Below are 23620 nucleotides of genomic sequence, written 5' to 3' on the forward strand. Positions count from 1 at the left end.
CAATTAATTACCCTTTTGGTCAAAAATCAGGGCCCGTTACGATCGATGCAGTCTGACTGTCAACATCACACAGGCCATTGATTCCCCACCAGCTATTTTATCAGACACTTCAACTGAGACTGAGAAAAAAAATAAAAGTGGTGCACAGGCCTGTTTTTTTGGCCTCTTTATGCTATGTGAGAGACAGAAACAGATATTCCCATTTGCAAGTATCTGTTCCTGCTTATTTTTCATGTTAAACCCCAGTTTTTCCCCTGTCCTAGAGCTCATTCACCCTCCATTCAGGCTCTTGCACTCTTTTTCTCAAATGGATGCTGCTCCCATGGCTGTAGCTGGAAGATAGTGAAATTGGGACTCTGGTAGATGTAGAAACATCTGTCCTTTTTAAAAATTAAATGATGTGCAGGTCTCCCAGGGGCTAGGTAAACTACTGTGGCATCTTCAATATTCGACTATTTCATGGATTCGAGACTCTGATATCAATTTTTACTTTCAGTGTGTCTTTACCTCTTATGACTCTATGGTAATGAAAACATGAAAATCATTAAGGTTAGCCTGGTGGGACTTACCAAACATCCACTGAAATTAGTATGGTTACACTGGTTTGGGCAGGAAATAAATCAAGCCTTTGGCTTGTCTTGTGCCTGAGTCATAAGCAGGGTTCAACTAGATCACAACTACATGTTGCATTCATCTCTCTGACAAAGGACAGTCTTTCTTCCTCATGCAAAGGAAAGCATGAGGGGTCTGGGGTACATACCAGGACACTTTCTGTCGTTGCACTGCTTATACTCTTCCTTAGGGCCCTGGCAAGTTTCTCCACCGAAGAAGGGTCCATAGCACATGCGGTCACGTCTTTGAGTCCCACCTCCACACGTGGTGGTACAGCTGCCCCACACTCCCCAGGCCTGCCACTTCCCATCCACTGGAGACAAAAAAGAGAAGAGAAACAGACTGTCATGTCCCAAATATAATCTGCAACAGAAGGAGACGATGTCCCAAGATGACCACTGGAACACAGGGTGAGTAGAGCACGCCTCGGTGGGAAGGAAGGTCTCCTGCCTCAGATTTTTGTCTGGTCCTCAACAGACACAAAATCAGTGTGTCCTCCTTCCCATTGTAGCAGTCCTTTAATGGTTGAAGGGTATTCTTGTGTTTCTCCTGAGCATCCTCATCTCCTGCAAAAACAGCCCTATCTCTTTCCTTGGGCTCAGATTTGGGGCTGTGGTCATGAACACTCTTCAGGTGGGCAGGGATTCAACCTGTCTAGCAGCCACATCTGCCAGTCAAAGTCCACCACTTGAGTTTGTTTGGGATGCACAATGTATGCGTGAACACTGACCTTCCCAGAGAAAGTCTGGCCCAGGGATTTAGAGACCAGCAGAGCCCTCAGGCAATAAACTATAAAGAAACATCAAATAAACCTCCCTCTAGCCATTTCCAAATAAACCTCCTTCCAGCCTTTTCCATTGCACTGTTGCTTCATGGGCCTTGGAAATAAAATGAGGACGTTGTCTTGTTTCATTGTATATTCTCCTAGGATCTTTACAGATTCAGCGGAAATGCTACTTCTTTATGTTAACAATGGCATTTATCAAAATGCTACTTCTTTTACATTAACAATGGCATTTATCAAAGCACTATAAAAATGTTAATTATACCTCACAACAAGCCTGCAAGGTAGGGAAACATTCTCTGCTGCATCACACATGAGAAACAACAATTTAGTGACAGAACTAGAGCAAAGACCTAAATCTCCTGATTCTTATTTGGGTTTTAATTAAGAGTTAATATGTCATGGGTTGAATAACTCTTTTTGGGAGAGTAGAGGATCCCTGTCTTCTTCTCCAAGAAGTAAAATAAAATTATCATCTTTGGTGATGCCATCTGTAGTGGAAGCCATGACCAACATTGCTTTGATAACTAACTCAGAAATCAGTGGGACAAGGTTGTCTAAAAAAGAGTGAGGCCCTTTTTCTGTTTGAAGATCTCCATAACCTGCAAAGAAGGAGTGAGACACCCAAACATCAAAATCTACTAAGGACCATGTAGGAAAGTCCAATATCTTCATTAAATACTGGTTGTGCTCTGCTACAGATGGTGATGCTACCAGAAAGGATAGGAATTCCCTGAGGAAATGGGTATACTAGGCTGAAGAGCTACTGGTTTTTATGTTTGTGGAGTAGAGAAAATGGCAGTATTTGCTCACAAGGTATGAGAAGTGCCTCTAAGAACTGACCTGTTTCTGGTTGTCCCTTTTCTTGTGGAAAAGGGTGGAAAAGGGAGAAAGTCCCTCTCCATCTCAAGGGTCCAAATCTTCTCAGTCCTGTGGGCTTAATAGGGGTGTAGCACCCTGGGAGAGCCAGGGAATGGTCCAGAAGAAGCAAGGCAAGAAAGATAGGTTGCTGGTCCCTCTTGAAGGCTTCTAGTTTAAACCTTCTTTCCAGATCAGAATATTTTCCACACTAGCAGACCAAACTAGTCCCTTTTCAATGTCCTCCCCCAAGACTCCTGCACAGAAAGGAGGAAACTTCACCTGCAACTCTCTAGTGCTGGTGTCAGTCTGAGAAATGCAGATTTGTGGTGTGATCTGATATTTGCTTCAATTTTCTTTGCTTCTCCTGCATGAAATGGCTCTCCTGGAGCACCATGGTCCATGATATGAAGACAAGGTGATTATGCTGAATGTAAGGTACTGGTTACAACAGAAGGAGCAGCAGGAATTATTACTATTATCATTATTATTGTTGTTATTATTATTTGGAGACAAAGCTACATGAGTAAAATAAGTGACAAGTCCTAGGCATGAATTAAAGCTTCATTGTGTCAGACCTCATCACAGACAAGGTTCAAACCTGTGACACAATGGTGGTTGCTTCCCTGTTTGCTTCAAATATAACTAGAAGTGGTGATTTGGTAGAAGAATAAGAAAAAAGAAGGAAAGGTGAAACATCTTGGAGCATGAAAACACAAAAATGATTTCATCGATTTTTTGTTTGTTTTAAAAATATGCCAAAACATGGTACCTAAGGTTAGAAAGACATGTTCCCTGTAGACAATTACTCACCTCTCTAGGGTCTTCTGGAGCATTTACCAGCTATGGATTTTGGCTTACATGGTCCATTGTTATGACCCACAACCTCCTCATTACTGCATTACTGGTGAAAACTGTTCTTCTCCAAAGAAAATAGGAGGGGATTATATGGAAGCCTACCTGGAACTGTAGAGAAGGATGACCCAAGACAGAGTTGTAGTTTACTGACCTGGGCATTGGCGTAGGAAGCAGTTCCTGGTTTCCACCCAGTGTCCCTGGCATTCAGCTCCCCCATAAGAAGGTCCATTGCACTCCCTTGTCCGTTGCTGGGTACCGTTGGAGCAGGAGGCCGAGCAGGAACTCCAGCTCGACCATTCATTCCAGTTGCCATCCACTGAGTGGCCCAAAGAGAGAAAACAAAACTGAATGTGAAAATCGCTCCCTCTGGAAGAAGGAAGGTACATGCAAGAGTCTCTGGCCTGTGCCTACAAGGGACTGAGACAAGGGAGGACAAATTGGAGTCACCCGGCATGAGAGAGGGCACGGATAATAAAGAAAAAGTTCAGATAACTTTGGCAATGGCAATTTGTTGGAACTTTATGCAAGCTCTGACTGTTATGTTGCAGCTCGGCAGGATGCAAGTACCATAACATTCTAATTTTTATATCCATACTCTACATGACACCCCAACAGTTGAAATTATTGATATTACACATTCCAACACTAAAGTCAAAACTACTAATAGTGCCGATTACAACATAACAACAAAACAGAGAGCACAGATCATGCTTTCACTGAAAATTTTAGAAGGAATCAATACACTACCATGACATTTCCCATTTTGGGCAATCAGCACTTTTTGAGGCAACCCATTTTTCACCAAAGCAATGCAGAAATCTGCAGGAAGGGAACTTTCTCCAGCATTCAAATGCTCTGTCTATCATTAAAGCACACGCAGAAACTCAAATCACAGCGTTATTCACAAGTATTCACACTGCTGGCTGGGAAATGCTCGGAGCAAAAGTGTGCTCCAACAAGAGACCACAAGCAGAGTGTGTGTGTGTGGTCAATGTTCTTCTCTCACAGCTGAATTAACACTGACAGTCTCGATATGTCTCTACACAGCAGTGTCTTTGGTAATTAAATAGAAGAGGCAGGAATAAGAGAGGTTATGATAGGGACAGGGCTGGAGAGAAACATGAATACATCTTATTAGCGTGATGCAGTGTGAGACATTCCCAAGTGTGGCAGTTGCACCCTAATTGGTCCCTGATCAACAGATCCATCACCCAGCCGGCTATTCCTGGAGCACTTTTTTCTCATTAGCAGCGGTCATCATGCTCTGTTTACCTCTCGCTAGCTTCTAGCTCTCACTTGGAAAAAACACAACACGAATCCCTGAAAAGTCTGAATTCTGGCACAAATCACGTTGCTGTACATTGCAACTCATTTCCTTTTTTTTTTTTTTTCTGTCAGTCCAAGAAAAAAATAGATGTCCTGTGTAATCTGCAAGGACTCAAACAGCCCCAAATAAACCCTATTGCAGTTGTGTAGTTGAGCCGCTGTTTATTTGCAAACACATAAAATAGTGTCAAAAACATCCAAATGAGCAACTTTTAGAGGGCATCACGTGAGATCAGAAGGTGTGTAAAATGAGGCAGGCATAAAGGTACTTCCAAAAAGTGTTTGTTTTCAGCAATCCAAGTCTGGTGCTTTCTTTGTACATAAATTCACAACATCATGTCAATGTGTATCAATCCCAAGGCAGGGAAAAGCAAAAAGTGGTGACTCACAGGTGATTCCTCTCTGGAAATTATCCAGAATTGTGCAAAGTAGATCCTACCACATATAAATCCGTGTGATTTTTCTAACTGAAGGAAGTGCTGGTAGTTACTATGAACTGATGGTACCTGCCCTTCATTTGTATTCGCCTATACTGAGAAAATAAGATTGCATTTACCAAAGTAAAAGTTGTGTTTACTAAAAAAGTTGAATTTGTTAAAAAAGCTGAATTTACCGCAGCCCTGCCTGCTGCTGTGGAAGTCGTGATTGGCAGCTTACCACAAGTGTGAGAATTTGGAGACAGGAAAATAAGGAAGAGTCACATGCATAAATTTCTCATTCAGTTGGAGACAGGGAACAAGTAATTTCCTTTGAGATAAGGGATTATTTATTCATGAACTGTAATTTCAAAGATGGTTAAGAAAATGGAGAGAGATGGTCGTGTTGCACCTTTAGCCACATGTGCTGACATTAAGATGTCTCTTGGGCAAGATGCTGAGGGCTCTTCATCGCAGCCACAGCAAAGACCCTTCAATGCCATTGTCACACCTCAGTGTGAGTCTATCAAAAATGTTCTTTCGAATTTGGCTGGTGTAGCCTAGACAGAGAATGCCATTGTCTTCCTCGTCTCTCTTCAAAGGACTTGGAGCTCAGCTCGTGATATCTACTGCTCTGAAGGAACAAAAGTTCTGTTGTCCCTGAAGAAGAGCATTTTTTATCAGTTGTAGCAATAAATTCTCAGAGCAGGGTGATAATAAGTGATATGACTGTCTGGTGTGTCAAGTGCTGAGCAACGCCCATTGTTGTGCTTCAGTGCTTCCCCCAACGTCATACTCATTTAGCACAGCAAAGCCTTTGTGGCATTAATTAGAGCTTAAGTCTTGCAGTTGGACTGCTTGTCTTTCCAACCACTGTTTCATTCACTGCAGTGTATCCACGTATTTATTTGTATTTAAATTAATTATGGATCAATGTTAACTCAGGATATGTTTTATTTCCCAAGAAATGCCAGATCTGACTTCTTCAATTAGTTGTTTGGTTGTGGTTTTTTTGTTTGTTTGTTTTTTGTTTTTTTGTTTTTTTGTTTTTTGTTTTCTTTTTATGACAGAGTCAATTTGGTGTCTGGGATGTTCTTATTCTGAGTAGAGTCTTCTGGACAGCAGCCAGAAACTCAAGGATAGTTACCTGAGGTGAAAACTGTGTGGGAAATGCCAGGAGACTTCTCACAAATGTTTTCACAAAGTTCTCATCACTCCCACAATCCCTGTCCTCCTCCAGGGACATAATAATGCCTCATAGTGATTCTCATTAAACTGGAAAAATGTCAGTTGATGTTACTGCAGGAGAGAGCAAGCGTTGGGGATCTCCCTCTTGTTCAGACCATGTTCAGCAGGACACCCTGAGATAAATTAACAGGGTCTCTGACCCAGGTCCAGTCTGATTCAGGAGAAGGAAACAACAGGGACACAAGTGGATTTCCAGTGGGTAAAAGCTATTTTATCTTGAAGTTTCTTTCTGGTGTTTCGAAGTAAAACTCAGGGAAAGTCATTTGGAAGTTAAATCTATGGTGGGGAAAAAGTCCTTAAAAGTATTAAAATATGGATGGAAGGCTTTCAGAAGACTCTTGGTCCATATCAGCAACCAGGATCAGGTACAGAGAAGACTTGCATATATAGTGAATTAATGCACATATAATACTAGCAAGTAAAGCTACTAATTAATTCCATCACAACAAGCCCAGTCAGGCAAAATAACTTTAAACCAGTCACTGGAAGTAACAGGTGAGAAGCTTAAGATGGTCTTGGAAATAGAGATAGCTGAGTCAGTCCAGATCCAATCCATATAATGTGTCCTCTGAAAGTTTTTACAAAAGGCAAATGTGAACCTAAGACAATGCCGAGCTGAATAACCCCAAAAAGCACCTCTAGATTGTTCCTTCTATGTCATTTCCTTACAGATCTTCTTTAGGACAGTGCAGGCCATGTACTCATTCAGCTGAGGCATCTACAGACCCACTCGATGGTGACCATGTGTGGGCATCTTCAGAGACAGGGAGACCTGCTGGAGGGAAGGCTTTGAATCTCTAACTGCCTTACCTGGGCAAAGTGCAATGTTGCAGAACTTGGTTTGCTTCTCTGGGCCCTCACAGGGGTTCCCACCAAATTGTGGGGGTTTGCATGTCCGGGTCCGGTCCCTGTACCCTCTTCCACACGTGGAAGAGCACAGGCTCCATGGAGACCACTCATCCCAGGTGCCATGCACTGCAATCAAAGCAGAAATAGTAAGTTTCCTTTCCAAAGGAGGTCTGGAGAAGTCAGTAAGCACACGGAACACAGTATCTTTGCAGTCAGAATGAGAAGTATGTGAGAAGGGACTGTGGGAAGGCCAAGAACAAACCAACCCAAAATGTGAAAGAGGAGTGTCGCGTAACTTTTTACGCTTTGGTATTGACACCAAACATCTGTTACTTTCCAGCCTACTTGAAATAAATCACAACACACTTTTAATTTATCCCATTTTTTCAGATTTTTGAGCCAAAAGAAGGGATATTTTGTGAGCTAGAGATGCATTTACCTAGAGAGGAACAAAAAAACCCAGCACCTTTTGGGAAGCAGCATCACCATAATTTTGTCACTTTTTACCCTTATTTCCTTCCCTCAACATCTTTGGTACTACATCATCAAAGGCTACAGAATTTTCATGCTCTCAGAAAAGTTTTAGTCTGATTACTATTTACTACCATACATCAGTGATACCACAGGGAAAAGCTAGGAAGACTTGTAAGAACAAAATGGGATGGGAAACATGGTCCGTCACTGGTGACTCCTGGAATTAGACATCTAAAGCCTTGTAATAGCCTTGTAATCTAAACTGATCTAGTCTTCTCCAGTCTAATCTAATCTAGCCAGGTGATCTATGGAAGGTTAGTCACTGTAATCTCTAAAGGCCAAATGTTGCAAGAATGTACTGTTTCCTCTTAAGGGACTTCATCCCTTGCAGCTTTACTGGAGAAGGTAACACAAAATCAATAATGCTTTGGGGAAAAAGAAAAAAAAAAAAATATATATATATATATACAGGTACTTTTCCAGTCCTTCACTGGTTGCTAACAGTGACTGATCCACTAGTCTCAGGAAAGGGCATTCAAAACTAGTATTTTGTAACTGTCATCAGATATCTTGCATGATAAAAGATAACTAGAGGAGGAAATGCAAGAACAAGCATGGGAAAACAGCTTGGCGGTTTCACCATTGTAAGATTGGTTCTGAACAATGATGTTGCTGGTCAGGACTTGTGAATAACACACCTGAGTTAATAGCATACTTCTTCGAAATTATGTCCAGGCTCCCCAGATGGTGCTTTTTCATTAAAATTGTGGAAGAAGGAATATAAAAACAGAAATGAGGGGTGTCTCCATTCATAAACATACCAGCAGCCTGAGTTTTTTCCTGCTGATTTTGTAGCATTGTGACCAGTGTTGGTATCTGGGCAACTGAGAGGGTCATCTTCTCCTTCCCAGTCTGCTCCATGCTTGGAAATACCTCAAAGGGCACATGCCTTTCAGATGTACCGTGTTCATTGTGTTTAGATAACATCTAATTGTTCATACCACGTGAAACAAGTGCCCATCTAATGGTGCTTGGTCTAGCAAAGGTCTCTGTATGAGGTTTTAGGGTACAAAGACAAGGAATAGGAAATAAAAAACATCTCCTTCCAAGAAGATATCACAGTGGAGATATCACAGGCAGTCAGTTCTCTGTGCATCTCCCTTCCCCTCCTGCCCACATGTACATGGAATGCTCAGCCCACCTGGGCACACAGCAGAGTTGTTGCACTGTCTCTGCTCCCGGAGAGGACCACTGCACTGGGTGCTGTAGGAAGACGACACACAGAACCTCGTCCTGGTCTGCCAGCCCTCCCCACAGGTGGTTGAACACACGCTCCATGGGGACCACTCCTCTGCCGCAGGGTCACCTGTTGGGGTTGGAGCAGAAGGTGAGGATGTGGCATCCTTGGCACCCGGATCTCCAGGGTAGTGCTTTCCAAGTTGCACTTCACAAGTTGCTGGCAATCTGTGCAATATGTCCCACATGTGGTGTGACCAGAAGAGTGCAAGGGGATTGGTGAGAAAATGTGAGGGCTGACAATGGGCTACAAGTTTTTTGGGGGTACCGCATAGAACTGTAGCACAGAGGTACAATGGAAAAAAAAAAAAAAAGAAGAGGAAGGACAGTGTGGAAGCATTGGGACACTGGGCAAGGCAGACTTGACTACTGATGACAAAGTGGTGTAGCCACTGCAGAATCATGTGAGTTGGGATATAAAGCTTCTACTCAGAGACAGTACCAATTAAGTAACAATTATTAGATAGATATAGTAAATGTGTCCATAAATTGAGCGGTTGTAAAGATTCAACTCCTTTCCTTGCTTTTTCACAGCCCCTGCCAATGCAGATTGGCAGAGGAGAAGCAGACAAAACAGAAGATGACAGTGCCTGAGAAGGGCATTGGCTGAAGTAATCCCATGGAGATTCCTCTTGTCATCTCCTTCACCTTTGAAGGGGATCTGCTTCGACCATGTGATACAGAACAAGGTTAACTGTTCCCAGCCAACATCCAGTCCCTATCAGCTGCTTACCTGATGGGGTAGGATTGGAAAGGTAAATAAAAGCATCCCATTGATCAAGAGATGGGACTGGAAAACAATGAGACATATTCCGTTTGTCATTAATATCCCTGTAGACAAATGGTCATGCCAGGTTTGTTTCAGCCAGGCTGCAGCCACCAGATAAATCACCAGAAGTGTGACATGGGCAGGGAAAGGACAGTTTTCCATTAGTTTCTTAGGCGTCACTCTATCCTTGAGAAAATACCTCTCTCCCCCAGATGAAAGCCTGCTCTTTTTCATTTCATTAATTTATGCATTCTTTAGGTTTTTAGATTTTTTAATAGGTTGTTAATACTTATACATGATAAACCTAGAACATAACATCTAGTGTGTATAGTACACAGGCATATGGCACAAATAAACACCAACACATCTTTGAGGATGCATACTAGAGGGGCACAGAATAGATAATATGCATAACAAATACTCTTCAGAACATCAGACTGCACTGTGTCACATCATAAGCAGATTCATCTGGCAGACTATGAATGATATAAGAAGGATCATGGCACTGGGTGCAGAAGGTAGACGTTACTTCAGGGCTTGTAAAACATGGCACAGCCTGAGCTGCACCCAGCAGTTGGATGTGTTTTCCCATGCCACCAACCCATTCCCAAATAGAACTGGACAGTAGATACTGTGTTGGACTGACCAGCTGTAACATAGAGCATGGAGAGGACTCTAACAGGGGGCTGCTACAGCTTGAGATCTCAGCCTGCTTGTAGGGTAATATGGGTTGTAAATCAGCTGAGTGAAAGTCCATGTCAGTACAGGAACTGTCATGGGTACTGTAAGGGTTGGAGACCACCAAGCTGTCTAATATTACCTCAGGTATCCTAAAGTTCTGCATGTCTGACTTCTTCCTCAAGGTGGTGTATTTATTTACTGGTTTCTTAAAGGAGTGTTTTGCATGTAATTGAATTTTTTGCAAGATTTCAAGTGTTTGTGACCCTTATCAATCAATTGGGATTTTTGGTAGTTATCTGTGTTATTCATTAGATGTCATAGTTTTCAGCACATCTACTTTGAATCTCTCCAGTCATTCAGATGATTTGTAATTAAAAGTATGCCCAGTAATTGGAGGATGGTGAATCAACATGTGCAGGACTGTTAAAGGGTGATAGCGTAGAGGAAAACCTATCCTCAATGCAAAATGGACAGGCTTTCATTCCTCCATTTACTGGCTGGAGTTGAAAAGAAGTGGAGGTAATGATGACTCTTCACCTCATCTATGCCATTACAATGATAATCCTGAGATGTAAGTGTCTTTGTTCATTAAGCCAAAGTTGCTCAATACTATATCCCTTTGCTTTTGTGTTTTCTTTCAGGAATATGCATAGCTGGTTCCAGTTAAATAAATGTTATGAACCATTGGTCTTTCTCTGGGATGTGTAGAAAACGTTGCGTGTTTTGAGACTTTGGGGCTTCAAGAAAACTTCACTCCCATATGCTGTTTCTCAAACATTAGATCTTCTGGTATGTAGAGATCTGCATTTCCATGGTAATTTTGCTGTCTTTCCAATAAGGAACTCAACTGGCACTGTCAGATAGACAGTCCTGTGATACTCTGAGTTCCCCACTGAGAAGTTACTTTTTTGGTACCATCATTTCAACATTAGCCACCCAGAGTGGCTCAGATTTCAGAAGATCCCTCTTTGGCCCACAGATCCCAACCATTCCTGCCACCTAGCCTGCTTGGATGCTGCACCGACAGACAATGCCTTTACATTGCTCAGAGAATCCCCTCCCTCGACCTCGAGTAACCTCCCCAATACTGCACCAAACAGCATCTAGTCCCACAGTAGCAGGGAGCTGGCATTTTTTGGTAGCCAAATGCTGCCAGTTTTTGCCTAAAAAGTCTTTCTGAAAGGCCAGGGGAAGCCTGCAGAAACACAGTTGCCTCATCCATCACAGAATCACAGAATCACAGAATCGACTGGGTTGGAAAAGATCTCAGAGATCATTGAGTCCAACCCTTGGTCCAACTCTAGTCTGTTTACTAGATCATGGCACTAAGTGCCATGTTCAACTTCACTTTAAAAACCTCCAGGGACAGCGAGTCCAGCACCTCCCTGGGCAGGCCGTTCCAATGCCTGATCACTCTCTCTGTAAATAATTTCTTTCTAATATCCAGCCTAAATTTCCCCTGGCAGAGTTGAAGCCCCCTTGTCCTATTACTGACTGCCTGGGAGAAAAGACCAATCCCCACCTGGCTATAACTTCCCTTCAGGTAGTTATAGAGAGTGATGAGGTCACCTCTAAGCCTCCTCTTCTCCAGACTAAACAAGCCCAGCTCCCTCAGCCTCTCAGAAACTCATGGCTTGGACATGCTGCCGTCCACCACCATCCCAATCAGACCTGGCTTTGGTTTTGCAATCTCCATATTCAGACAAGAGTTACTGTGCTACTAGATGAATTAATTGGGTCTTTGAACCAAATTTCACTTCTGATTCTTTCCTCTTCTTTATTATTTTTGACCTTTGCCTCTTCACAGTAGAAATATGTGTGATTAGACATAAACTTCCTCAATTATCATCACTCACATTGCACCAATCCCTGGTTTTTAAATCTGTAATATAGTTCATTTTCCAAGTGTTGGCTGTTCCTTTGGATTTGGTGTAATTTTGAATGAACTCAGCCTACTAGGGCATTATGTCAATTCTGGTCTCGAACATTGTAGAAATTCAACTGATTTTCAGACCATTCCAGACCTGGTTCTAAGACGCTCTCAGGAATCAGAACAAGCTCTCTCATTCTCCACCCAAGAGAAGCAGAATGTTGCCCACCACCAAAACTATGGATGAGAAGGATTTCTGCACCTCTGTGTGCAGCAAATACAATTTACTGGACTTGGTATCTTCCAATTATTTAACCCAGAAGTGGATGCTGGCTCTGCTTTTTGATATAAGGGCATGAGTCTACCATGCTAATCGAGTTTAAACACCCTGTAGTACATCTCATTACTGTCATATAATTAGACCTTCCAGAGATGCACTCCACCAAATTGGTCTTCACGCGACAGAGGACAAGGAGCCACGCACTGCCCTCCATCATGACTGGTGCTTGTAGACAGATGTGTCTGCAGGACTAAGCTTTGATTAGTCCTGTAATGCTCAGGGCTGGCTTGGGGATTAGCAAGAGTGTCCCAAAAGAGTTAGGAGGGGTGAAGATCCCACTGCAGCTGGGAAGATGGTCCTTTGTAGGGCTTGGTGCTCCCATAGAGCCAGCTGCAGCTCCTCTCCTGCAGCTGGAGAGGTTCCAGAAGGTGCTGCAAGACATATGTTGGGCAACACTCCACAAGACATAGCACAACAATCCAGGATCCTTTCCAGCATCTGGCCAGCCCTGAGTCAGCCTTACCGAGAGCTCATTGGGCTGCAGAGTCCCTGTCAGTGCCTGTGGCTTCTCCATGATGCTGCTTCTCTCAGCACTAATGTAGCAGCACATGGTTGTCATCCCTTTGCCAGGATGCCTTTTTTTTTTGGTGTCATCTGCCAATCTGATATCTCCTCACATGCAGCCACTTCTTCTCTCACATCCTAAAGCTGGCAAAGACCTCCTGGAAGCATTCTGTGGGCTCAGCCAGAAGGGCCCATGCCAGGGACCTGCTGGGCTGGATCTCTCTCCTGTGCTATTGCTGGAAGAGACATGTGGGCAACCAACAACACCACAGCTGAGACCACAAGAGTGCCAGAGCCTGATGGCCAACAGGACCTGGATGCCAGGGCTGCGGAGGACTGGCAGGAGAAGGGCCATTCCCTCATCCCTAGTTCTTACAGCTAGCATCAGCTATTTTTTGTATTTCACATTTTTCCAGGTTTTGAGTGTATGTGCAATGTTCTATTCCCTACAAACTCTGTTAATTGCTAGGGAAGATGTTGGCTTTGCTTTGGCATCCTCAGCTAAAGACTCTTTCTAAATCCCTTCCTGAGTTGTAACTTCTACCTGATATTTAGATCTCCTCCATCTTAATTTCTTTGAACAACTTGGCTGCAGTTGCTGCTCCTGGGACAGTGGCAGGAATACGGCAAGCTTGCAGCAGGACAATGCCCATCTCCCAACTCACGCTGCACCCAGGGATACCACAGCCCAAGTCAGACATGCTATAGTGGTGGCTATGATGGCAGGGAGTTATTACAGATATCACTGAGCCCAGATGATGTATCATCTGTGCCATGAGGATGGAGCCAGGCTCTTCTCGTTGGCAAACAATGATAGGACAAGGGGCAATGGGATCAAGCTGGAACACAAGAGGTTCCACTTAAATTTGAGAAAAAACTTCTTCTCAGTAAGGGTGACAAAGCACTGGAACAGGCTGCCCAGGGGGGTTGTGGAGTCTCCTTCTCTGGAGACATTCAAGACCCACCTGGACATGTTCCTGCGCAACCTCACCTAGGCGTTCCTGCTCCAGCAGGGGGATTGGACTAGATGATCTTTTGAGGTCCCTTCCAATCCCAAACATACTGTGATACTGTGATACTGTGATACTGTGATCCAGCTTCATGATGGGAAGAAAAGCCAGGCTATGAACCTGATGGCTGAGCCACGGGTTGGAATAAAGCACTGGGCCACAACTTGGGACCAGGAGGAGCAGGAACAATGAAATATCACAGGACTCGCCTTGGAAGGTCTACTTGTGTCCCCCATTTGGACATGCGTGACAGAGATTGAGCTCATCTTCACCAGGTTACAACGGTGCAAATGCATTCCTTTTCCTGCAGCCTTTTGCCAACTGCCAGTGATCCTGCAGGCAGTGGAGCTGCTCTCACTGCAGGGAGCAGATGCAGTACATGGTGGCAAGGAAATTCCAACTGTTCCCTGCCTTGTTTTGAAAGCCACAACCCCATACTTTGCCTGATCATTCCCAGAGACTCCACACCACACAGCTTCCTGACACTCTTCACTGGTACACACTGACAAAGTCCTGTTGTGTTGGATGGAGCACAGCTAATTTATATCAGAATATGTCCCACACTCCCTTATAATATGTTTCACTGGTTCTTCAAATCACCTGTATGAAACCTTTTCAGACCACAAAATGTTTGCAAGGTCACTGGGTAATGATTTCAACCTGTAGCCAGGATCAGCACACTTTGTATTGCCTGAGACTCATGAGGTGTTGAGGCCTTGCCACAAAAGGCAGCTGTGAAAGGAGAACACAAAACCTCTCCAGATTGGACCTGGCATATATCTCAGTCCAATTCATTCCCATCTTCCTGGGTGATACTCTCAGATATTGCCGCATATTATTCCCCTCCAAGTGCAGGAGGGTGGAATGTCCTGCTGCAGAACCTACCAGATATAAATTCTTGCATAGCACTGAAGACCCAGTGACAGAGGAAAGCAGTTGTGCTCTCTCCCCATCATACCAAACACATCTCCTCCTACAGTCAATGAGAAGGCATGACATGGACATCAGCAAAGAGGCTATTTTGCAGTAAAGTCAGCTTTGGCTTAATGAACCATGGCTGTTTAGATAGTTCAAACAAAGCAGTGGCTTAGAAGTAGGCAGGGTGATGAGAAGCAGTCTGTGAGAAGCGTGATCTGGTTAGGGCTTTGCATCTAACCCCTTTTGCTTTCTCTGGCTAATGGCAACAGTACACAACCCTGTAGGGCAATGAGATGGGAAAAAAACTGGCCAACAACCATTTGCTCTGTGTGTGATTTGTTGGAGAAAACCCACACTAACCTGGGAGGAAAAGAGTTTGTTAGTTGGGTCATTGAAACAGCAAAGCGAGTCAATGCAGACAGCCCAGCCCAGCTGGGAAGTGCAGTGACCAGGCAGTGTGACAGATCCAGAGGCTGTTGTGGTAGGTCAGAGCTTACCTATTTGAGGTGCAGGGTACCCGTAGTGCTGCAGTTCATCAGTGTCCTCTCGCTTTCTGTTATCTGTGGACCTCAGCGATTGGCTTCTGGAATTATAGCGTCCATTGGCTATGGCAAGGTAATGGGTCATGTAAATACACCTTGGTTCACTCTGCAAGATCTTTCACTACAAAGGTTACACGTATATAAACAACAGCAACCTGCTACGTTCAGTTCACAAGACCATCTGCTTTCCAGCCCCAGCAGCCCTGGTGACCAGCAGTCCCCGAGGCTTTAGCACTGGGCCAGCCTGCGAGACTTGGCCTGACTGGCAGTTCAACCCCTTGTTTCTTAGTGAGACTTGGACTATGAAGAATACGATCCCTTATTCCCAGTCTTTAATCAATTGCAATGATTTTCTAGGGTGTTGGTAACTTTTGCTGTACTTGTGGAGGATTTAGCTTTTTCAGATGTGCTAACATTGAATCCCATTATCTCTAATAGTGTTTTGAGATCTGTGGTGAGGACTGGCAGTATTTTTTGGTGGAAGACTCTGCCTTGCAACCAATATCTACTTAGAAATGCTCTGTAGACTAACCAGAAAATGCTGAGTGGAGCAGGCAGGTGAAAAGGAAAGGGATAGCTCAAAGAAATGTCTCCTTGACAAACTCTACCCTACCACCACTGACAAGGAGAGATGAAGGTCTAGTATCAACAAAGTGACCTAGGTACCAACAGAGCTATGGCTGGGCACCTTTCCAATTTAGGTGAAAGAACAAAGCTCTCCACTCTAATGTCCTAATTGAAAATCTCCCACTGAAGACCATGAGGTTGAGATCAGAAGGTAAATAATTCATCCACTGTAAAGGCATTTAACTCTCAATGGACATTGAACACCCCTGTTGCTTCCAAACTCATGGTTCTGCAAGCTTTGCATTTACATCCCATGTGATCAGCTCTGAATTTGCTACAGGGAAAAATAAAACCTCTGTTCTCTGTGGTACTGGGCAGGTTGCAACTCTGACACATACACTCCCTAGTAAAAAGAGAAACAATCAAACAATAGCAACCAAATTCCACCCACCAGTACTGCCTGCTGTAAATCAGGATGGCTCAGCTGACTCCACCGGAGTCATGCAAAATAGGAGAAAGCAAAGCTGAGCCTGAGTAATCTGTGATCTGGCAACCAATTTGTTTCCAAACAGCAAGTACCAGACAGAGGATCTTTTTCCCCAAGGAGGTAAAACAGTCAGACATCTTTTTCAAGAAGTACAAACTGCCAAGAGATGAAATGGTGACAAATTTGATCCCGGAACCCTGGGAAAATTAATAAAGGTTAATGAAGCTTCAGTGTGGTGGCAGGAGTCTTTATTTCCATCCAAAAAGGGAAAGCAGAGGAGGGAGAAGAATGATTCAGAGAGTCCCTGCCAGGAGCCAGACTTTATATTCAGCAGCTTGGTTCATGGAAGGAGCCCATCTATTTAATTAAATTATATTATTCTCCTTTACTGTTGCCCAAAAGCAGGGCTTAGAGAACATAGAAACTGCCTCCTCCAGACTTTCCCAGCATCAACAGATTGCAGGCTGCTGACCAGAGGGGATGAGATACGGGAGACACTCACCTGCCACTACCAAGGAAAAGGAACCAGTAGCCAGATATCAGGACTACAAACATAGTGATATTTGCATACAACTTGTTTCTTGTCTGGCTCTTTACTGGAATAGAAAGGGCCAAAATCTTTATTTTTAATGGCTACAAAGTCATGGGACTTTGCTTTGTGCAATTCAATTAAAAAAAATAAAATAAAATAAAATAAAATAAAATAAAATAAAATAAAATAAAATAAAATAAAATTCCAGCCTTTAAATAGCTTTCCAAAATCCAATGTCTTGAGTTTGTTTAGGGAACAGGTTAATTAGTCCGATGTTTAAGACATATCTAAAACTCTGCTCCATTCTCACCATCCACTGCTGGCTAGAACCATGCATCATCTTCTTTTCTGATTTAAGTTCTCTTCATGAAAACACACAAACCACAAGTGCACACGAAATCTCCATCTACAGTAAATCCCAAAGGATTCTCAGAGATTTGTTTAGGCTGGGAGGAGAAAGAGGGGCCGGGAAACAAGAGGCAGATGTGGAGCTTGGATGGCTTTGTTAGCTGCCCAGAACAAGGAAGGTGACAAGGAAAACTTGAGATTAAATATCCCAGAAGCAGCTCGTGAGCATGGAGGGATGGAAACACTGGAACAGGTTGCCCAAAGAGGTGGTAGATGTCCCATCCCTGGACACATCACAGGACAGGCTGGATGGGACTCTGAGCCACCTGATCCTGTTGAAGATGTCCCTGATCATTGCAGGAAGGTTGGATTAGATGAGCTTTGAAGGTCCCTTCCAACCCTAATTATTCTACGATTCTATGATCTTATGAAGCAAGATAGAGGAAGGAAATAAAGAGGAAGTTACAAATGCAGCCTTGGCATCCTGGACCTCCTCTCACCAACTATTTGGACCTCATGTTCTTGGTATCTCTTAATGATTGATCCTGGTCTCAAAGGAGCTGCAAGATTTCCTATGCTCTCTGATGGATACGACAAGCACAGAATCACAGAATCACAGAATCGACTGGGTTGGAAAAGACCTCAGAGATCATCGAGTCCAACCCTTGGTCCAACTCTAGTCTGTTTACTAGATCATGGCACTAAGTGCCATGTCCAACCTCACTTTAAAAACCTCCAGGGACGGCGAGTCCACCACCTCCCTGGGCAGGCCGTTCCAATGCCTGACCACTCTCTCTGTAAAGAATTTCTTCCTAATATCCAGTCTAAATTTCCCCTGGCAGAGTTTAAGCCCATGCCCCCTTGTCCTATTGCTGACTGCCTGGGAGAAGAGACCAATCCCCACCTGGCTATAACTTCCCTTCAGATAGTTATAGAGAGTGATGTGCTGTTATTGCTCATCCTAATTAGAGTCAATCAAGTCTAGTGGCTGAATGTGTGATCCTTCTAGCTTGTCCCAGGACTCCTTCAGCAAAGACAGCCTGCAGACCCATGCTGAGGTCTCTCCATTACAACAGGCAGGCTGCCTCTCCTTTGGAAAAGGTGCTGCAGAGAAGCAAGTCTGTCTCTATTTAACATGGAACATGGCTTACGTTTGTCCTGTACAGTTGGCTTGAATGTATGCAAAAATCAACCATGATTCTGAACAAAGCAAGGGAAGCTGTTTTCTTTATGTGTGAGGCAAATTTGGAGCAAGTGCTGAGGACAAGATCATAAAATAAAGGCAGTGGACAACTGGTCAGATTTCAGCAGCCCGCTTCCTACAAGGAGGTCAGTGGAGAGGAGTAATGTCAGGATCAAAGCAAGACCTAGACTTGATTTACATCCCAGCTCTACAAATGTCATGAAGATGGTACATTGTTGAAATAATCGACACCTTGGATAATTTAACATGAGGGATAGAGAAATAAAGCCATTGGAGGGAAAAAAAGAGAGATTTCAATTACAAACAAAGGCAAGCATGTGAGATTTTGTAAGAACATGGCTTAAACATTGATGGGAAAGATGGTCTTGCAATGCCAGCAGCAGTGGGAAGTGGAAGCAGGAGACCAACCTTTCTAATGAGGACTTGTAATACCTCAGCACCTTGAAACACAACCGAGGGAAAAGACAGACATGAACTCAGAGATGTTGCGGTGTGGTGGGCCAAAGTTTTAATATCCAAACATGTCTCAACAGAGCTACACACTTTTCCCTCTATACTCAGGCCCTGAACAGGAGAGGCAAAGAAAAAAGCAGGACCATGAAAATTATTCAGACAAGCTGGGGTAGTGGGACTGAAAGTATGGACCAGAATGAAGTGTGGAAAGGGATGATTAAAACAAAACAAAACCAAACAAACAACAACAACAACAAAACAACAACAACAAACAAAAAAACACACAAAAACTCCCCCAAAACATTGAAATGGCATAAATATATCTCAGTGCACTAAAACTGAAGGAAAAGGTGTTGGCTGTGGAGTTTCTGGGGCATCTAGCAGCTGCTAAAAGAGTAAAACTGAGAAGGGCAGAATCACTAACAACCCCTAATAACCAAGATCTAAGCAGACCTAGAAAAGGGTCATTTTGGAGGCAACTGGATATATGGCAATTGCACCAGGTAAGGAAACAGCACAAAGCATTTCAGTTCAAACATCTGAGACTTGTAAAAATGTCACTGGGGGAGATGTGCAACCCCCGGATACTAAATGTCTGAATCACCATTAAAAGGGAAGACAGGGTGAAGTCCCTGCAAGCAGCAGCAGGTACGTATAAGACAAGGTGCTCTTCCAGCTTGCAACGAATTCTAGCCTGGTCTGTGGGGCATAAAGATGCTCTCACACATCCACAGGATATTTCAGCTCAGTGGTTATAGCAAACAGGTTATTTTTAATTAAAATCAGGGGCGGCAGAGAGTGGGACTGAGACTCAGTCTTTTGAATGCCATGTGGAACATGCCTTTCTTCACACCTCCAACATTTATACAGCCAAAGGGCCAGATCCTGAACTCAATTCATGCTGGAAATCCAGCATGAATTGACAGGACTGCACCATTGTCACACTTAGACACCTCAGGGCAGGATGCAGCCACCCCTTTCCCAGACTAAGGGAGATGTATCTGCCCAATCTGCATATTCATAAATGTCAGAAGATGGTTTTGCATTGCCTCTGCCAGATGGGATGGCAGAATTTCAGCTGGCTCCTCTGCTGATTTTCATTCCCTAAGAATAAATGCAGGCTGCCTACATCTCAGACTATTCTTGCGTTTCTCCAGTGCTATCGAATTCCAGTGCCAGGGTCAGACCCATGACATCCCCTCTCTGTTTTGGACGTTGTCCTTATCACGTTGCGGGTCCAGCCTCCATGCCAGGACCCTCTTTGTGCCAGGCTGTGAGCAACCACAGCATTTAGCACCACAAAGACAAGAGAGGCCAGTGGAGCACAGCGGGTCTCCCCTTTCATCCAAAGTGGGTGGACCCAGAGAGCTTCTCTGCAAGCACTTGCCATCACACTTGGGTTGGCTTTTTTTTTTTTTTCCTCTGTCTGTAAAACAGAAGTTTCTGGCCAAATCCAACAGATGGAGGAAATCTCCCCTGTCTGTGCTGGAGAGGAGGATCTCACCAAGTCCTTTGCCTCTAGCAAGGAATAATCAGAGTCACAACAAACACTGGATGTTGTCCTTCAGATTATGTCTCTTGAGCTGAACAGCTGCCATGAAAAAAAGGCTCTGTCCAAACCAAGATGCTATTACCAGACAAAGTTTCCTTTCCAGTTTGAGATGAGCCTTCATTACAGTTTTTCTTCAGAGTTTTGCAGCTTTGGGTTTGGTCCATGGAAATAACTTACCTGGCTCATTTTTCATTGGGCTTGGATATGTATCCTTGTGGAAATTTAGCCAGATGAAAACCATCAAACAAGAGACTCCATTGCATGAAACACCAGAGGTGGTGGCTCAAGTGAGTGGAAAAACATAAAGCCCACATACAAGTAGCACCTGTGGAGTCATTCAGCCATCCCTGTGAAATGATTTCAAACACAGCTATGGCCTCCAGACAATAAATTCAGTCTAATCTCTGGGAACCACGTGGCTATACCTATGTTTTGGTGACCAAGCTGCACAAAGTTACACCTCTTGGAAAGTCTGGAAGAAGAAGGATGGCAGGACCTGGAGAAAATCCACTTGGGGGAGGACCTGCATGGTAAGAAGTGTGGGATCCCTCTAGTGCATTTACCATAGCCAGGTAAAATAAAATGACCAGTGAAGCCTTCATAGATCCTTCACAAAAGTTCATCTCAGCAGCTCCAGGGAGCTAAGTGGCAGCGACCAGAGTTGCTCCCACTGAGAACCTGACCCAGATGTGGCATCAGACTAAAATCTCTTCCTGCTGCTGGAGATCCAAATAAACAGTTAAAACACCCTTGCTAATCAGCCATGAGGTTATGAGCCACTTTGGCAGAAGAAAGGAAGGAGAAGCTAAAGAAAAGAGTTGGATTTACCCTTGTGGGTGATGGCTATTTCTGTGGCATTCTAAGCTAACTTGCTTGACCAGCAACTGATTTTACTTTTCAGTAATGGTATTAGTTTCCTTGGACAAGTTTCTATTTACGCACACAGCAAAGAGGAAAACATTCAAGTGTTCATCCCTGGTTTTTTTTGCTGCTTTACTAAGATTGTAGATCTTCTTCTGTCCAGTTCTTTCTTTTTTTTTTTATTTTTTTCTTTTGTTTTATTTTTTATTTTTTGGTGTTGTTTAATTTAGAGAAAAAAAAAAAAAGGTATTAGAGTCTATTTAACTACAAGCTATAATGAACACTTAGGAAAACAACAGTTCAAGTGGAAGAATGAACATCCTACTCATCCCTAACAAATCTATGAGCAGAAGTCAGTATGACAATAACAGACAGATTTAAAACAGAAGGATTTCTATTCTACCTTTATATTCTCTCAAGTTTTGTGACAAATCATAGCAAAGAGAAGGAAAGGCTGTGTGCAGAAAAATTAAAAGCCCTTCCTCAGTCAAAAAGTGCACCTCTCTTTGGCATGGCTGCAAAGACAACAAGGGACCAATTCACTGAGGAGCAAGTTCAGAACCAAATGCACAGCTTTGGTAGATAAAAAAAGCTACAGGTTTATCTTGAGGTAGGATGTGGACTTCAAGATGTGCTTGCACAAGTCTTGAAAGATTAATTGTTCATATTTTCCCTTAAATGCTTTCTAGCTTGTCAGCTTGCAAGCATCACAACAAGGCTTAGCATTTTGTCTGTGGAGAGACCTTTGGGAAAATTAATCACAATTAACTTATTTATTTCAAAACGATGAGTCTATTTGTGCTGTCACATTCTGTGGGTGTACTCTCTTTCCAAACTAGGTACTTTCATTTGGTTCAGGATCCTTTCTTTCCAGATAAGATCAGCTAAACAAACCACACTGCAATTTGGAGCAGGAATTGACTGGGTATGCAATGGAAAGAAGACAGAAAACAAATTAAATTATGTATTGAATCATAGCCTCTCCATGTACAATCAGACTTTTCTTCACTTAGGATCAGCTTTGTTGAATGTTTTGTTATGGAAAGGATGAGTGAGTAAATAGTGAGTAAACAGCGATTCATCCTTCATTGTTGTGCCCTGCACAATAAGCGGAGGTGGAAACCTAACCCAAACTTCCAGGGTCCATGGCTACCCAGCATCCCATTTCATCACTCTTTGCCACAGCTACCTCAGGAGATCTAGCATGGAGAAAAGCAGTTTTGTCTCTGGGACAGATCAAGGGAAGATGTTATGCCCGTTGCCCAGTGCCGGTGAGGCTGGACCTGGAAAACTGTGTCTAGTCTGGACCTCCCCTTAGTTCAAGAGGGTTGTGAAGGAACCGAACAGGTCCCATGAGGGGTTAAGGATGGGGACAGATGTCCTGCAAAGAGACTCTGGGGACAAATCCAGCATAAGAGGGGCACTCAGAGGAGTTTTTTGCCTATAGTAATGTTTGTCCCCATGTTTAAAGTGTGGCCATGCTGGCAGAGCCGCTTCTAGCTACCCACAATGCCACCTCCACGTTCTTCTCCTTCACAGAATTATCCACCAAGACCAGTGTGGCTCTACCTTCACCTCCATTCAGGTGCCCTCAAATCCCGCAGCTGGACCCTCTTTCAGGTCCAGCTTCCAGATCCCTGCCCACGGGTGGATGCACTCTTGCCTTTGTTGTCTCAAGCCACAGCTGCGTTATGACTCCAAAGTCACCAGTAAGTGTGGGTGACATAGATTAAATTTCCCTAGTGTGGGCAAACCTCAGAGTGAAATTAGCAACTGTGAGTCAAAGAGATGAAATTCAATATACTAGAAGGTTTCATTAAAAAAAAAAAAAAAAAAGCAAAAAAAAAAGCCTAATTGCAACATGATTTAAATTTAAAGAAGTGGTAAAAAATGCATGAAATCATTTTAGCCCTTATTAGAGGAGTGTATTTATGTCCCTCTATTTGAACTTCTCCTTTATCAGGAGGTACTTCCTTGCCTTTGAAGACAGCTGAACTCTCCCTAGTTATTTGACTAGTCAGAGGAGTTATTCAAACATTCTCTACTATGAATGAGAAATAAAAAGAAGGGAACATTTATAATCATCATTTGCTTGCATTTGCTGGCCTGAGCTTTTTCTGCTGTTGTTTTTTCCTTTTCACCTCTCCCTCCACTCAGCTAAGGCAAAAGAAACACTGGGGATGGAAGTGCTGCAGGTCACCAGCTCTAGCCATCGATATCTACCTGCTGACTGGGGTTGATAATTTGTCCTCTGACCTCTG

General features: G+C 43.5%; 1 protein-coding gene across 1 annotated transcript in view; it reads right to left on the bottom strand.

The window, feature by feature from the left end:
• The window catches only part of ADGRB1 (adhesion G protein-coupled receptor B1), a gene marked incomplete at its 5' end in the record, with an annotated part of 209848 nt that overhangs the window by 137946 nt on the left and 48282 nt on the right, over window positions 1-23620 (bottom strand). Inside the window, 5 exons of the mRNA XM_080338844.1 lie at window positions 761-925; window positions 3264-3437; window positions 6913-7077; window positions 8627-8791; window positions 15311-15418. Coding sequence (XP_080194970.1) covers window positions 761-925; window positions 3264-3437; window positions 6913-7077; window positions 8627-8791; window positions 15311-15418 — 777 coding nt within the window. The remainder of the gene's footprint in view (window positions 1-760; window positions 926-3263; window positions 3438-6912; window positions 7078-8626; window positions 8792-15310; window positions 15419-23620) is intronic.

This window comes from Nesoenas mayeri (assembly GCF_963082525.1).
Source record: "Nesoenas mayeri genome assembly, chromosome: 2".
Classification (NCBI taxonomy): domain Eukaryota; kingdom Metazoa; phylum Chordata; class Aves; order Columbiformes; family Columbidae; genus Nesoenas; species Nesoenas mayeri.